Genomic DNA, 18,855 nt, shown 5'->3' with positions numbered 1-18,855 from the left:
CAATTAGGCTTAGTCACATTTAGACAACTTTTAAATTGCTGATAATGCTACAACTATTTCATGCAAATTAACTAAAGACATAAAAAACTTAACTAAGGCATAAGAACAATATAATTCAATCACTCTTAAAGCAAAAAGTGGCAATTAACCAACATATAAGAATTAAAAAAAAACTGAGCTCACTGAGCCGAGTAACAGAATGAGCGTATATATTTATATACTTTTGGTGCAGCCGATTGCAACCAAAAAGGGAGGTACGCAACTACATGTTAAAGCAATCCCTTATACAAAATTTCAACATTCTGAGCTACTCATTTTTAAGATACGTGAGACATGTACGTACATACGTCATGAAAAAATTTTCTTTTGAATCCATTTTGGGAAAAAGAGACTTTTATTCTGTCTGTGCGAATAAATGTCTCACAAAAACATTGTTTAACCGTATAAAAGGCACCGGTATATAATATATACCGGTTGACAACTGACAAACTGACAAACAACCGTTATATAATATATACCGGTTGTTTGTCAGTTTTTTAACCTCCGAAAAAGTGCTAATTTCTCTACACCAAAAGCTATAATCATAAGTTTCTAGTGTTTCCTTTCGATTCTAAAAGGCAACACGACCCTATGAATGCTCAATATTATGAAATTAATATACCTCGTTCCAAGGTATCATGTTTGAAGATTGATAAATTCTATTAGAGGGAAAGAAAAAATTCAAAATCTATAAATATATGACGTACACATGCTGAACCTTTTATATTTACTGCATTTCAATCGAAACTGATAATTAAAAGAAGATTATGTATACATTTTTAATACTGGTATATAATATATACCGGTGCCCCTACTGAGGGTACCTTGCCAATAGGTGGCAGCACCAGGCTTCTCCTTCTCTACTCTGTGAAACGACAGCATTTCTTTACATTATAATAGTTTATGATGGAATAATTTGTTTATGATTAACTTACAAGTTGTTTAGAATTCAGTATTTTGTTCATGAAGGGATGGGGAGTTTACTGACCCTGCACTAGGACTGAATACAAGTATATTTGTTTCTTTTTATTCTTTTTTTACTCCTCTTGAGTTTCATTCGTCTCTATTTAGCTAAAATTTTAGCTTTAGCACTTCACCCTTTCCCAGGAAAGACTCATCGAATTCAAAATTGCCGTCTGGGGTCAAAAGTTTACACAATTGTAGGGGTTAAATGTGGCGTGTTAGCCCCCAAAAGACACCCATTGCTTTGTGTTTTCCAAAATCCAACAAAAATGAAAGGAGGTAATTGACAACTGATTTGTCATTTGGGAGTCACGCCTTTTTTCCTTTGTGTGGTGTGATAAGATCACACAAAGAGAAAACTTACTTAAAAATATGGGAAATCTAAGTGCACTTAAGTCCATCTCTTAGTGTAATCACACTAAGAAAGCATGCTTTTATTTTTATCATCTTTGTTAATTTCAGATGAAAGACTAGGGAACGCAAGAGAAATTTAGGGTTAGGTTACAAATAGTTTCAGATGCAAACTAGAATTTATCCAAAAGTTGAAAAGGAGCCCCTAGAAGGCCAAAGGGGTTGAAAATCGAAATAAGAGCTTTGAGGTGTATAAAATAATAAATTTGTTTAACGGCGTTTCTTCTTGAACAAAAAGATATATTACAACCGATATTTACAAAAAAAAAAAAAAAAAAAGTGGCTCTTACATTCCTTGATAATCTAAAGTGTGTGTGCATTGGGGGGGGGCGATTCTTGGTATCATAGCATAAACCATGGTTTTTTTACATATTATCTAAAGCGTAAAATATGACTTCAAAAGTGCAACATACTTTCTCATCTGAGTCGTAGTGTTTCATTTTATATTTTTTTTATTTTTCGGCTGTTATATCTCCTTGTAATATTACACTAGTTCAGTTACAGCATGATATGATTTACGCATGCAGTGTCATAGTTGCTCATTTTTTTTTAATAAAATAATAATATTGAATTTAAATCAAGTTCAAAAGCTTTTTACCCATATTTTACATAAGTATGTTCAGTTGGCTTGCATCACCAAAGTACATAAAAACATGTACTATTTTTAAACATATTTTATGTTTAAAATTTTAAATTTCTACAGAAATTTTAAAAGTTTTTGTATTTAGATTTACATAACTATATTCAAGCACCCATCTCTACAGATGCACATCAAAAGTATGCAAAATTAATTTAAAAAACAAAAATTAACACTTGGCAGCTACCTGGAAAAAAAATGTCTTAGAGGAGCGCCGGTATAAAATATATATTGGCTCTTAAAATTTAGGATTTCGTTCTAGATTTTTTTGAAGTCTTAATTTTGTATCCTTAGGGTCCATAAGTTATACTTCATGCAAAATTTTACCACAATTTAAATTATTTTATATACCGCCCCTCAAAGGATTAAATGGATTCCAGAGTAGTTGAAATAGATATTTTCATTAAAATATGATACCCAAAATTTTTTGTGGTACAATACTTCCCTTACTGTGTACAAGGAAGTAAATGAATGGCTTCGTAGCTTTCAAAACAAATAATACGTTTGAAAAACATAATAAAAGAGAAAAATTTATGAAAACAAAAAAGTACTAAATATCCTGAAAGAAAGAAAGAATTAACTTTTAAAATAAAACTCTGAAGAACAGAATGTTGATCAGTGGCCAAGTGGTTAAGAGTTCTGAATATTGGAAGTTTGACCTGGATTTGATCCCAGGCAAATGTGCTGGCTGCATGGTTGATTGTTGTGGATTTCTGTGTGTGCAACATAAATACAAGCCAGATTCGTTAGAAAGTCCTCTCCAAAGGCATCCCTCCTTTAGGCAGGTAGCTCATGTATGCTTTGCTATATTCATATAACCTGCCTAAGCTGAATCCCAGAACAGAAAAATAAAAATGAAATTAAGAAATTGATCTATTCTTTCTGCCAGCAACATGCAGTATTAGCATATGAGTAATTGTTAATGCAAAATAGTGGAAACTTATAATTAAAAAGGGCAGTTACTTCAGAAAAAATTTCCAGGAACAGGGAAAGAAAACAGTTAATAAAATAGGGATGAGCACTAAGTGAAAAATGGACTTGGAAGGTATTTTAAGAGGCTCATAAAATGCTGAAAATGTCTAAAGAATTGCTTTTTCAAAATATCAATAATCAAAGAAAAAACTCTTCAAATCACTTCATGTAGAAGGTACAGTATATCAGGTCATAGGCATTGTTGTAGCATTTTCTTGGAATTAACATGATAGGAGAGAAGAACTAAACTTTTCCTGACTGAAGTTCTGATTTGGAGAACTTGTTACATAATATGTTTGGGGAGAAAATTACTTAACTGATAATTTTGTGTTATTCTTGTTTCAACAGAATAGAAATAATTCAGTTTTGTAAATCTGTGAAAATGTGAAGATTTCGTGAAAGATATATATTTTAATGCTGAAAATTTAAAATAAAATTTTATTAAAAAACTACAGTATGCCAAATTATATCAGAGATTTAAAATTAAGTTATTTTCTCAGGGAGAGGGGTCTATCCAATTGTGGGTTGATTGTAAACCAAGGATGTGCAAAAAAGTCCTAAAAGATCATTTTAACATTAACTAAAAACTTTGAATTAAATTTAAAAGAATATATGCAAGATTTGCTTGTCTGTACTGAAACATGACAGATTTCATAACTATATCCCTCTCCATCTCTGATCTGCTTGGTATGCAAGTACATAAACTTTTATTTTCATAGATGAATACCAAGCACACACATAAACCATATTACTGTTACCTAGTACTTCATTATTTCGATAACTACTGGTGTATGCAGATACACATGATTAAAAAGATTGACAGAAATTTTGATAGATTTGTCAAAAGTTTCCTAAATTTAGTCCCCCCTTTTTTGTTTCTAAAAATTATACATGTTTGTTAAAATTTAAAATTATATATACTTTTTTGTGTTATTATAAAAATTTGCATTTTTATATCATGTCATTGTAACCTTTTAGAAGCCATTTTTTGATATTTTGAAGATTGTGTTGTGATTTGTAAGTGTCTCTTTCTAACTTCACTGTTGTTGTAATGTATATGTCATGTTTTAATGCATAGACGAGGGAATCTGGTACTTTAATTTCTGGAATCCGAAGACACTTTACTCCGTAGTTGTAAGGATGAATGCATAAGCCAAAAACTTCCAGCTGTGGCCGTTGTGAAGCATTTTATTGTAGGATGATTTGCCTCAGATCATCTATCTGTAGATAAGGTATTTTTCAGTCATAGTTAAATACAACAATTTTTACATTCACGAGTTTTAAAGTACGATGTCATCTTAGGCAAGCAAGTAAGCAGCAGCATGGATGAGGAGCATCTTGCCAGGATGCAAGTAAGCAGCAGCGTAAACAAAAAAAAAAAAAAGATGTAGCAAATCAAAGGAAGAAGGGAGGGAGTCAAAAGTTTCAGTTCCAATCAAAAAGTTTTGGTTTACAATTATTTGATTGGGCAAGAGGTATCTGCATTAAGTGTTAGGTAGGATCGCATGATTAATTTGAATGACACCGTTTAGACTTATAGAGCTATTTTTACGATAGAGAGATAAAGTCCCCAAATTAAATAAAAAATAAAATAGGTTATCGTCAATTAAAATTAGAAGTTTCCTTTCATATTTTTTAATCTTACACATTCCCCTCTTTCAAAGAGAAAAAGGTAGAAGTGATAGGGAAGCCTTTTTGAGCGAAAAAGCATTAGAGCAGCAAAATATGAGAAATATAATTTTGAAAATACAAAATATGAAATTAACTTTTGAACAATTAAAAAATTTTAAGTCAAAATTTGGATTCTTCAATAATTTTAAGCAGTATGTTCTTTTATTTTCAAGTCCTCATAAGATTCGAGTCCAATCTGTAAAAAGTTCTTGTTTCTGGAACATTCACATCACAATTTTGATACTTCAGGGAAGGATTTCCAAAAATTTTTGCTCACAGTATCACAATTATATATTTTATATACCCATTAATTATTACGAATAATCATAAATCTTGAAATTTTATACCAGACTAATTTTCACAGTTATAAGTAATGTTTTATTATTTGTAATAGCATTATTGAAATTATGGTTTTTACTTTTATTATTACAGTTTACAATTTTCTTATTTTACACAAAGTGGAAGACCTCACAGCTTTTTCGTAGTACACACATATCCAGCATAACCACGTTAATGAACTCATGTATTAAATTTTCATGAGTGGTTAAGGGTTGCTTTGGAATTACTTATAAAGGCCCCCGTTCCTTATTTAAGGCAACTGGCCTTTTGAACTGCTTTACACATTCCATTTATATATATATATATATATATATATATATATATAAATCACACTCCGTTATATGAAAAAATAAAAATCCTGTAAAATATTATATGAAGAGGCTGAAAGGAACAATTATGTAGAGATAAAACAGACCTCTGTTTCTGAACCAGTACTCCCTCAACAGACTTAACATACAATTATTGATAATTATAGCATTTGTCACAATTCCAAACAAATTTTAATAATTTTATTTTTAATTAAATTCTCATACTATATATTTTATTATGAGTATTCAGTTTTTTAAATCTTTGGTACTTCTATATTAATTTTAACAATATTTAATATTCTCCCATTTAATAATTATTTCATTCATATTTCATATACACATCATTCTCAAAATATTTAGAAAATTCTTAAAATTGAAATTTTTAAACAATAATCTTATTTACAAAATAATTCCAAAATTGTTATTTTGGCAGCAAAATGATTCTAAAATTCTTACATTAATTCAAAATTTTTGACAAAACTTATACTTACTAATAACAATAGTTTCAGTTCCGAGTTAAAACGTTTTGGTTTACAATTATTTGATTGGGCAAGCGGTATCTGCATTATGTGTTACATAGGATTGCATGGTTAATTTGAATGACACAGTTTCACTATTTTTAAGATAGAGAGATGAAGTCCCCAAATTAAATGTAAAATAAAAGAGGTTATATCCAATCAAAATTAGAAGTTTGCTTTCATATTTTTTATCTTACACATATATTATTTGTGTGTTTGCTTATATGCAAGAGATACTTGAGAATCATCCTCTGACAGCATGAAATAAAAACAAATAATATACAAATAAAATAAACAGTCACTTGAATTCAGGTATTTATCATATGTGACACCATCTGTTGTTTACTCATTCAGGAAGGATGTCATTAATGAATTCAACCAATTCCAAGTATCACTGTCCATTAACCCTACATTGCTTTCAAATTTTTGCATTCCCAACTACTTGCAACAAATTGTAATCACTCAGTTTGAGTTCTAAGCCTTACAAAAGATGATTGAGCACTTCTCATTAAAACTGTTGGAATGGTGTTGTAGCTACATATGGTTGTATATTTTAATGATCAAGGTATTAAAGGTCAACATGTCTAGTCTCTTGTTCTCAATGATCCTTCAAAGTTTTTTTAAGATTTTCACAGAATGTCTCAGCCGTTATGATTGTAGCATCCTCTTTAAAGTCTGTTAGTAGAACTCTTTTATTGTTTGAAATGACTTTAGCCATAAGCATTTTGTTTGAGAATGTTAGTTTCTGCTTGCTGGATTTGTTCAGCAAGTTTGTTGCATCCAGTGCTTTGATATTTCTTTTGTTTGCATATTTCCAAATCCCGTATTTTGTCACCTGCTAATTCATTAATAATTGTCACAATGTATCAGCAATCTGTATAAGCATTTCAAAAACTGTAATGCTGATCTGGCTGACAGGACTTTATTTTGTGTGAGAATTTTATTTGTCTTGAATAAAATTTATGATGAACCAGCTTCATAATCACAATTTTATGTTTCCAGTTCTAGGAAATTCATGTGATAGTTTCAATATCATGAAATGGGATCTATCACAACAGATAATTGTTTTCTTTACCTTCACATGTATCAGTTTGACCCTCACAAAATTTATGCAACCATTCCCATCATTTATGCTTTCATTCATGAATTTGTTCCTGTACACATCAGTCAATTTGGAATGAAACTCGTTTTAATCAGGAGCATTGATTATACTAGTCATTGTACTCTGTTTACTACATAGCAAAAGTGATCACTGAGACAGCATGAACCAACACATGACAGCTGTATACATATATTTCTGTTCGTATGTTATGGCATTACAGTAAGCCATGCTCTCACACCAGTCTACTAAAGACATTTCCAGATATCTACTTATGTGCATACATACCATCAAAACCTGATTTAAGATTGTGAAGTGCCACAATTTCAAAAATTTTTACATCCAGAGTAATGTTAAATGCCTCGTAATTTTGTTTAAACATGGTATGCGGTGCAACATTTATTGTTTGCATGCACTATTTATTTAGGCTTGAGTGTCGCTGCTTCTGTAAATATTCCAATCCTTCCCTTATGGTCTCATTTTTATGGTTCCTTTAGTAACTCCGTCACATCTTAATTTTTAATTTCCTGGCCCATGGTTTTGCATAAGAGATACTATGTTATAGATAACAAAGCCCTCAAAATCTCCACTCTCCACCTTCAGCACAATCTGTCCAGAATTTCCATCAGGCATAATTCTTAATTATATTTAAGTTACTTGCTGCCAGACTTTGCTAATGAGAATGACAGAAAATATTAAAATGATGTTTCTAGAAGAGCCTGAGTATTAGTTTTGTGTCTGGGGTTACCTCAAAATACTTTGCAGATTATTTATTGCTGACTTGGGTGTTCATGATTTGAGACACTGTTCTCGGATTTTTTTAGTTCAGATAATTTTTTCATGAACCAATTTGTTCATAATGAGAGGCGTTATTGAGTTGAGGTTCCACATTCTGATCATCACATTTTTTTTACTTGTCGAAAATAGAATTGTATATAAAACATTGTCGTTCAATGAAGGAAACTCTTTGCTAAATTGGGGATAATTTAATATTGTTCTTACGGATTTGGGGTTAGAACACATAAGTGTTGAACAGAAAGCATTGCTAACTCTGGTTTGAGTTGTATGTTGATTTTTTAGAGTATAGCATATTAATCTAATAAGTGCATAATTTAATTACATGAATTCTTTACAGATTGGCAGTTTTGATGTATTGTCAGATGATTCCCGGCTTGCAGTTAAGACTCTTGTGCTGAATGATATTACACGCACACTCATAGTTGGGGGTAATGGAGGTCAGATACTTGTGCTGCAGCTGCTTGATGTTGATGCTGAGAAAGAGACTATAGTAATATATATATATTTTTTTTCTAATTTACACTGGTTATCATAAATTAAGGAAAAATCACGATTACTGAAAAAGTTAGATGTAGAATTTTGTGAAACTTACCCACAATACACAACACATAGTAATGTATCAAATAACATAAAAATAAATTACCAGGCAATTATGGTAGTATAGAAATTAGCACATGTATAAAATGAACAAATGGAAGATGTCAGTTTCCTATAGGAAAAGTACCTTCAATAAGGAATATGGTCGCCTCTAGAAGCAATACAGCACACACAGTGATGCGTGATGCTTTAAATTATGCGGTCTATCAGTTCCATAGGAAGCGAGAGCCATTGCTCTTGTAAAGCTGTTGCGAGCACGGCAAGGGTCTGAGGGGGCAGACTGAGAGCAGCTAGACATCTCTCTAAATCATCCCAAACGTGCTCGATAGGATTCAAGTCCGGGGATTGAGCTGGCCACTCCATGCCCATAATTGTTTCCTGTTGAAGATAATCATCAACAATGCAAGCCCTGTGTGGTCTTAAATTATCGTCCTGTAACAGGAAAGCATCACCTATTATCCCGGCACACATAAGCATCAAGGATGTCATCTCTATAAACTGGAGCATTTACGGTTTCCGTTGGAAAGACATGGAGGTCTGTGTGTCCAAGATGCTACACTAAACACAGACACTGCCTCTTCCGTATACATCTCTTTAACACATGTTTGACGGATGATAACGGGTTCCAGGTTCTCTCCATATCAAATAATGCCTACTATCGCTTTCTAGACTAAACCTGAACTCATCCGTAAAGAGAACAGCCCTCCACTGATCAAGCGTCCAGTGGACATGTTGTCATGCCTACTGCAAACGGTCCCTCCTATGGTGTGACGTGAGCGGCATGCAAATGGCTGGTCGTCTCGCTTACAGACCACCTTCGTGAAGTCTTCTACGCACAGTTGATGTTGACACCAACCTTCCGGTGGCTGCAGCAAGGAAGGATCTAAGAAGAATCGGAGTAGCGGTTTTATTCCTGCGTGCACATAATGTCAAATACCGGTCATCAGTGCTCGTCATAGCAGTTGACTGTTCTTGGCTGAACCTCCTAGAGACCGAATATGTGGTTTCAAATTGCCTCCAAAGTCTATGAACCACAGAAAGCCATCTGGCCACTTCTGTTTGACTTTATCCTGCCTCTAGTCTCCCAATGGCTCTCCATCGTAGTTCTGCAGGCAAATGATGCTTGGAGGTCATTGTTACGAATTGGCTATCTCAGATTTCTTGTGTTACTATCACAGTGAAATATGTGGGCTTGCTCTCAAACATGGACTTTTGTTCTCCTCGCAGATGACATATTCAGAGTGCAGTGCCACTAATTTGCATATTGCAGTTTTACTCAGCTACTCTTAACTTGGCAACATATTTAAATTTTACATGGTTAGGCTTATTTTTGAGGGAGGAATCGTTATTTTTGTGATTTGTCCTTAATTTATGATAACCAGTGTATTTCTTTGAATATTATTCTATTGAGTTAATTTTAAAGGACTGTTAAAAGAGTTTTGAAGTCTGGTGATAAGGAAATGTAACGGTGATATATATGTATCTATATATATAAAATATTTGTACAGAGTATAAATACTTTAAAAGTATTTGTACAGATACAATTAATCTACAACACGAAATTCTGCCACTTATTAAAATTCTTAAAAATAATCATTGTCTTAAAAGAGCATGCGTTAAGTACTCAATCTAAATCATTTGGCTGATAGTGATATGAAAATTTATTCTTAAACCTTAAAAGGATGTATTGTGAATGACTATCAGTTAAAAGATTTGTAAATAGTGTAATTACTGAAGTTATTGTATATAATGTAAAAATCATTATTTCTGGCATTTTCTTTATTGCTGTTACTAAAAAATGGACCTATTTCAAACCTAAGCCTGCTTAACAGCTCTTGAGCAGGGAAGATTACTAGTACTATTTTCCTCTTTCCGCTATGACAATTAGTCAGAAATTAATTAATTCCTTTTGTTTGGTCAGTTTAAAGTCAAAATTTCAACAGATGCACTTAACTCGAAAGAGAGTTCCATGACCACCTCTTTCCCGCATTCTAAAAATAAATTCCAACGAGTCCCCGCCTACACCCTCACGCATTCTTTCTACTCCTTGATTCTCCATACCGGTTCGAATTCCATAGTCCATTCTGAGTATGAAGAAAGTAACGGACCTGTATCACTTTAAAAGCTAGCAAACACGTTAATTAATTCACCTTCTAGCCATTTATGTATATTATTCACATATTATGTGCATTTCCTTTCCATGCATTTTTAATTTTACCTTTTAGTCTTATGTGTATATAATTTTATTCACCTTTTCTTACTTTTTTAAATGTTTTTCATTATTTGTACAGTTTCCATTAAGTTAATATAATTAAAGGTGAAGGTGTCGGGGAATTTTTCACAAGTAAGAAAGTAAAACTCACAAGTACAAATATATATAAAATTTCACTTTTACTTCAACTCACCTCACATAACTTATTTAGCTTAAACTTATCTTACTAAAAAGCTTTTTTGTCATAATAATTCTTACTTGAGAAAAAGATGAAACACCTTCGCATTTATTAACTATTGTTAATTGATTGGAGGTTGATATGTTCTTCTTGAAAAGTGGACTAATTTCCGCTCAGTGATGATAATTACTTGATTTATTGATTACATTTTCACTTTTAATTATACTTTTTAAAATTTCTATTTAAATTTATTGAAGATTCAATTTTTAAATATGCTAATAAGTTATTTCTTATCAGCAGAATTCTAACTACCTTTGTCAGAATAGGTAATATACTAAATAATCTATTAGAAAATAAATTATTACTTTGCAGCTTTTGTGAATTATTGTTTTATTACTTTGCAGCTTTTGCCAAGTATTAGGCAATTTATTGTGATTAATTAAATTGTTTACTTACAGATATACAGTACAAAGTCTTTAATCCGGACTCGTCGGGACTTCGGCGATTCCGGACTATAGATCATCAATTTAAATCTGGTAAGATGGCATGCAGAAATTATAAAATTAAAAATATAAAACTGTACTTTATGAAATAAAGAGCAATTATGATCTAAAGAGTATCAAAATTTACAAAAAAAAAAAAAAAAAAAAAAGAGCTTAATATTTATTTGTTTACTTCTATAAACAGACATAATTTCTTGTTCAGTTACAAAGTTCCGCTGTTCAAGTCCTGTAATTGCTGTGCCGAGAATACCGACTAACTTGTCAATCGAAATTTTTTTGTTTTCACTAACCTCTTTGTCTCTTCATGCCTTTATCCATTTTTTGCAGCAATTCCACTTTTTGTTTGATGGACTTCGAAACATGCTTTCGCTTTGTGAATCCTTTGGCAGCTCTGGAATCAGAAACTCTTTTTGACATAATCGAAAGTTCAAGCTTACTTTTTATAAAATTGCTCTAACAGTCTGCAAAAAATAATAAGCTAGATCCAATTAGAATATTAAGGAACAATGCAATCTGCAACATTAACTGAAATAGTTAATTTTAGCCTAGCTTATACTGTCCATTATACATTAAACGCGCATGCATAAAGGTATTATGCATATGCACATGCGTAAACGCATTATGCGGTTATGCATGCGCAGAAAGTTTGTAGCTCTGAGGTCCGGATTAAAGACTGTACTGTATATGTATAATTAAAGTAAATTAGGAATTTATGCAATTTAAAAATTTGAATTTAAAAAATATTAAATAAGCAAATTATAAACTAAAAATGGTATTATACTGTGAAAAAGAGTTGTCAACAGTCTTTGTCTAAGAGTGACAGTTTGCTGTAAAAATTTAAATCAAAATAATATTAACAAGACCAGTTTAATATATGAGAAATTCATTGATGCAGTTTTAATACCTGTTTCTTGCTGAAATCATCAGGAATTGGTCAGCCAGAAATAGATATCTTATAGCATCTAGCACACAAAAATACATTCATTCTCCTTAGCTTATCAGATACTTTCTAATTAAAAAATTTAAAATCAAATTCATGTGCTTTTGATAAATTTAAGAGACCACCTTTATATGTTTTAGGTACCAACAACTGTAAAAATATAAAAGATTAATCATGTTCATTTGTTTTTATTTTTGTTATAAAATTATATATATGTACACAGTCCAGTCACATTAATGTAACCACCACCTACTTTCAATGTCAACATGAAATAACCAATCACAGAAGGCAGATGGCAGCACATTGCAGTGGAGTGTATATAAAGGGTGTCTGAGAGAATAAAAAAATATTGCAATCATTGGCATAATGCAGACACGGAGTGATTTACCTGATGTTCAAAAGGGCATGATCATTGGCTTTTGGGCCAAGGGTGGAAGCATTTCCAAAATGGCTAATTTTGTAAACTGTTTACATGCTGCTGTGGTAAAAGTATACTGTGCATGGCAAAATGGCACTATCCAAAATCAGCAATGGGGAAAATGTGGTGCACCACGGGCCATAGATGACAGAGGTGAACGATGGCTGCGGAGATGCATTCAGATGAATAGACATGCAACTATTGAGCAACTGACCACCCAGATGAACTAAGGGGCTGCCAACAGTGTCTCCTCAATGATGGTTCAGCGAAAATTGCTGCGTATGGGCCTCCAGACACTTGATTAAAGCACCTATGTTGACTGCAGTTCATCAGCAACAAAGGCTAGACTTTGCATGCCAATACTCCGTGACTGGACGTTCGCTGAGTGGCGATAGGTGGCTTTTTCCCGATGAATCATGTTTTTATCCTCCATCTGCCAGATGGACGTTTGTGTATATGGCAGGAAACATCATATAGCAAAAACCCTGCAACAATTGCCTAAAGGGTCCTAGCTGGAGGAGGGAGCATTATGATCTGGGGAATGTTTTCATGGCATTCTCTGGGTGCACTCATCATTGTAAAAGGCACAGTGGATCAGCAAAAAGACGCTGTTCTTGCGGACCGTGTCCACCCCTGTATGCGAAGCAAATTGTTTATCCTTAGAATGATGGCATCTACCAGCAGAACAATGCAAAGTGTCATACAGCTGTAAATGTATGTGCACGGTTCGAAAGGCACCAGATGAATTTACCGTACTCTCCTGGCCACCAAACTCCCTGGATGTAAACTCAATAGAGAATCTGTAGGACCACCTGTAGGATCTGTAAGATCTGTAGGACCAATCTGTTTGTGCCCTGGATCCTCAACCACATAACCTAGGACAGCTGGTCACTACACTGGAGTTGACATGGCTCAACATCCCAGTGAACATCTTCAAGAACCTAATTGACTGTCTTCCTGCACGTCTTGCAGCGACCCGCTCTGCGAAAGGTGGTTATTCTGGCTTTTGACAGATGGTAACATTAATGTGACTGAACTGTGTATATATATATATACACACACACCCACCCATACACACATATAATTTTTAATGTAGTAGAATTAAAACATCTACAGATACCTGACAGGGTTCGTAGCGACCCTTACAAGTGCTTATAAGTCCTTATATTTGAAAATAAAATATAAAGGTCCTTATAGGTGCTTACTTTTTCATTAAAGCCCTTATTTTTTTGTTTTTAGTGCTTATTTTTTGCTTTTAGTGCTTTTTTTTTTAATCCTTTGTTTTTAACGAACGCGCATTTTTTCCCCGTACGAAAGCCGAAACTAAATAAACAACTTTTCTTCCTTATATGCAATGTCAGATGGTGAATCATACTCCCGAAAATTGCTTTCCTCCCCCCCTTCCTCTGCATTAACGTAAACTATGGTGCGCGCGAGAGTACAGACAGGTGCACGTCGTTCTTACTGGCCAAAGAATTGCGAAAGATACACGTCGTTCTATTGGCTAAAGAATTGCGAAAACGTAGAAAATTCCGATACTTTCGGTATTCTTTTCCTCCCACCCAAATACTACACACATTTGAATTTCTATCACGATTTTAATAAATTTGCATTCTCGTTCCACGTGGTCAGTTTATATTCGTGTTTATTATGATCGTTATGCTTATATTATGAGCATATGTATGAATATTTATTATAATATAATTGCAGTAACTGCTGAAGTATAGATAAACTTCCAAAAATGGGTGTGTTTTTACACAGATTAGCTTTCTAAGGAATAATATTCGGAATGGCTTAAATAAAAGGAAAGTAATCGAATAGTCAAAATAATTTCATTTTCTTTGCCAATACATTATACAGTACGAAGTTTGGGAGTTTCTCCGCAAAATCTCTAATACTGAAGCAGCGGACTTTTTTTTTTTTTTTTTTTTTTTTTGTCGTCACTGTCCAATCTGGATTGAATAGGACTAAAAGTTTTTGCGGTCTACCTAACCCACGCGAAGATTGATTCTATTCCGGAAATTTAATACAGTCTGTTGAAAATTAGAATCAGAAACACCCCAGATTAGTAAGTCTCTTTCTTTCTTTTTTTTTTTCCCCTTTATTTAGTTCCTTATTCTCGGAATACCGGCAGGTGTTGATTCCGATTGCGTAATATCACACATGGAAGAATTATGCCGCACGTATTGCGCAATAACATTTGCGGTATTTTGCATTGATAATTAATTTTGATGTTCAGTCTGAGATTTGTTTATGAACACTTAAAAGAGTTTTACTGCACTTTCTAAGCAGAATATTTCTCAGTTCCGTTGGTCTATTTTTATATGATGCACATATCGGAACGTCAAAATCATTTATTTGGCCGAGAAATCTAAAGAACGGCTACAATCTCCCTCACTCCTCTTTTTCCAGTTACTATCTGGAATATTCGAGAATTTCCGAGAATGCGGGTTAGTTAAGCTTTTACTGTTAAAGGATGACTGCATGAAGCAATTTCACGTCTTCTGATTTCAGAAATGTGCCTCTTTTTTACTTAAAATTACTTTGCTTGGAATATATGTTAAGGGAAAACTGTTATGCAATGAAAATTTAGAAAATGTTCAGAATTTTGATTTAAGTTAAATTATTTAAATATTAATATGAGTGGAAAAATAAATTGTATTTATTATTAGGTGCCAAACGAATACAATTAATATGGCTTATTATTTATTTTCTATATTTTCAACTGAAATATCATCATTAAATTTTGTAATATAGTTTAGTTCTGCATAGTTTTTTTCCCTCTCATTGTAAACTAATTCTGTAAATTGAACTGTCATTTAAAATAAAATTAAAAAAAAAAAAAAAAAGTTAATTGTTTTCCCATTGTTGAGGTAATGCTCATTCTCTTAATAAATATTGCATTGCTCATATTTTAAATTACAAGTCTAATTTTTTTTTTTAAGGTTATGCAGTTGTGTATAATGTAATTAGACAGGTGCTTATTTTTTTCTTAAAATGTGCTTGAAAAGTGCTTATAGGTGCTTATTTTTTTAACTAAAATGTGGCTATGAACCCTGCTTGAACTGCAGCTTAGATGTTTTAAAACTGTATATAATTCTCGTTCCTATAGACCAAATATATTTTTATTGAAATGTAATTTCAGAATTAAGAAATTTTATTTATTTATGATTTGTCATACTTTATTTCATTATTCAGTTATTTTTTTTTAAATATTCATTAATGGAAGAATATAAAGCACATTTATTAATCAAAATGAAACAGAGAACTTATTTTTAATTTGCTTAACTTTGCAAATTATTTCTGTTTTAATTAAAATAAAATAATGAATTTAAGTTTTATTTACTTAGGATATAAAGTAAATATGGCTTTGCTAAAGTTAATTTTAAAAAAATATTTTTTTCACATAAGTAAGTCAATTTAAATGTCTCTTAAAATTTGTATTATGCTTTATTGGATTTTTATTTTATTCAAATTAATTTTAAGATTTAAAATGCCTAAATTATTAAAAACATGTCCTCCCCCTCTTCAGTCTTTTTTTTTTTTTTTTTTCCCTCCAAGAATGAGCTATTTGATTATCTGATAGTCACTTTTAATTTCAATCTGCAAAATGCAGGATAATCAAAATTCATTTATCAAGCTATTCATATCATTTTTAAAGCTTTATTTTAACTACATCAAATAATGAAAATAATAATATCACTGGTTCAGAATGATAAAATCCTGCCAGCTTCTATATTTAGAACATAATTTTTGAAACTTTTTTTGCCAAATTCTTTTGGAAATATATACACCTTGGTATTTTCAAAACTTCAATGATGTGCTTATGCAGAACTATTTGAAGGTGAGGAGTCACTGTTCTGTTTTACAAAGTGCAGTGTACTTTTTAAAATAATATCAGTGCCAAACAAAGATAGAATTTTCCAAGTTAATTGTCATTCAAGTTTGATAACTATTGCATTCTGTTACTATTGTTGCTTCTTGCTTATTTTTATGGAAATGCCAACTAGGTTACACACATTACTATTGGAGACAAATGGGATAACAGTTTATGGTGTAATCCTCAGCCACTCATTGTAAAGCATGGTAAAAGGAAATATGGTAAAGGATTTCATGTTCAGTGTGTTGTTCAACTTACGCCTCCTGCACCAGTGATGTCTCTAGCTTTTCATGCTGAGTGGAACTTGTAAGTGATTCTATTATAATTGGTATCTTAATTTAGTTTATATTTTCCTTCTTTTGCATAGTCTTAGAATATGTGATTTTTTATTGATTATATGTGTACATCCAGTAATTCTGCAGTTTACTGTATGTTTTGTCTAATGAACTTAAATTGAGTTTTTTTAATACAAAATTTTCCTATATGGCTATTCATGGCATTTCATAAAAACTGCTGAGGGCATTTTTTATAAATGATTAAACTTATGATCCTAATTGAAGAGATGATTTAAATAAAGTGTTTTTTCACTGTGTGATAATTTTTATCTTATTCGATTGTTGCAGTAAATATATTCAGGAAAGGTTCTTTAATTTCCTGAATTTGCCCAAGGAGGAATGCTAAATGTGTATGAAACAATAACTTTTATTCAGTGAATATCAAGGAAATGAACATAATTCTATAAAAATGTAATTCCATTAGATGCAAAATTTCACATTTTTCATTTTTTTTATTAATTAGAGTTTGAAACAAATCCTTGTGCATTAAGATTGTGTAATTTAGAAAGTATTTTGTGCTAATATACATTTGCATATTTAACATGCTCAACTATCATTAGTATACATTCACCAAGAAAGTTAATTAATATTATATACAATAATTTTGATATTTTATTTAGTTAGTATTTTAATTTGAGTAATTCAAATGTGGGGGAAAATATGAACATTTCTTTTTCAGCATACTTATATGGAAACATAAGTTTTGTATATTTCTCTTAAAGTTATTGCTGACCAAAAGTGTTGCTGTCTGAAGTCTACTTAAGTTTAGCTATGAGTCTGCAAAAAGCTGTATTTCATTACACCATCTTTTTGACACTTCCTGTATATGAGGCCAGGCTAATATATGAACTTAAGATGTATATATCAGTATTAAGATATACAGAATAGTATTGTCTTAAGATATACAGAATAGTATTGTCTTAAGATATACAGAATAGTATTGTCTTAAGATATACAGAATAGTATTGTCTTAATATGGACATAACAGTACAATACAGAATTTAACAGTACTATCTAACTATTTGCATCCCTGCTTTCAACATATAGTAAAACTGCTATTGAGTAGCATGTGACAATAGCCAACTTTTGCATACCACACACATTTGAGTGTTCTGGATTTATATATTTTGTAGTTAACCATAATTTTGCTGAAGAATATCCACTGGTTATAAAAATGTAAAATTGGCCATAGATTTTGTTTCTCATAAAATTTCTTATTATTTAAAAGATACTTTATTATTACTTATGAATAGAATATATAAGCTGTAAATCGAGCCAAACAGATGTTTTTCACCAATTTATTTAATGGCTTTTTGCTGTGGTCCAGATAATCAGAAAGTACTGATGTAACTTATAGCAAAACAAATGCACTGCTAATAGTTGAGAAATTTGATCTTTTTTTAAAAAATAAAAAGTTTAATTTAAAATGAAAAAGGTTTAATGCATGGCACATAATAAATAAAATGGTCTATTTTTTTAGGGTAATTTTTTTTTTTTTTTTTTTTGCCCCTTACTTTTAAAGTTGAGAAAATTTTCATTTATGTTTATTTCATGAGCTAATGTCATGCTGCAAATATTTAATGCAAGATAAACTGAGGATATAACATAGCACATTATATAAAAGAAAAAAATATATATATAAATATTTTTGGCAATGTTAGACCCCCTCCCCTCCCCTAAGTCTTCGTGATATGATTTGTTATGAAGTAATGAGATAAATATTTACAATTCCTATATATATATATATATATATATATATATATATAATAATTTATTTCTTAAACAGTATTGATTAATTGATTATATTATCTCCTAAGTTTATATATATATATATATACACACATACACAAGTCCTGTATATAAAAATATTTATGATCCTCTCTTTTTTTTTTTTTGGCATCAAGAAATTTTTCGAAGCACGTTACACCCTTTTGGCAAAATCAGAAAATGAACATTGTAGGCTTTTCACATGAATCTTGTTTTGTGCAGCATTGCTTTCATGCTACAGTATGTGCTCCATCCAGAGCTGTGGAGTCG

General features: G+C 31.6%; 1 protein-coding gene across 6 annotated transcripts in view; it reads left to right on the top strand.

Annotated features, from left to right (window-relative positions):
• Positions 1 to 18,855, top strand: part of LOC118200960 (lethal(2) giant larvae protein homolog 1-like) — a 280,707-nt gene that overhangs the window by 144,062 nt on the left and 117,790 nt on the right. For all 6 annotated transcript variants that reach the window (XR_015040817.1, XR_015040816.1, XM_085815717.1 and 3 more), the window contains exons 13-14: positions 8,093 to 8,245; positions 16,614 to 16,789. Coding sequence is in view for 4 of the 6 variants with exons in the window: in XM_085815717.1 (XP_085671843.1) it covers positions 8,093 to 8,245; positions 16,614 to 16,789 (329 nt within the window). In the remaining 2 variants the exon portion in view is untranslated. The remainder of the gene's footprint in view (positions 1 to 8,092; positions 8,246 to 16,613; positions 16,790 to 18,855) is intronic.

This window comes from Stegodyphus dumicola, chromosome 4 (genome assembly GCF_044657685.1).
Source record: "Stegodyphus dumicola isolate Sdum_Otavi_A_Nest chromosome 4, ASM4465768v1".
NCBI lineage: Eukaryota > Metazoa > Arthropoda > Arachnida > Araneae > Eresidae > Stegodyphus > Stegodyphus dumicola.
Note: the sequence above shows the minus strand (reverse complement) of the source record. Positions and strands in the feature narration are given on the sequence as shown.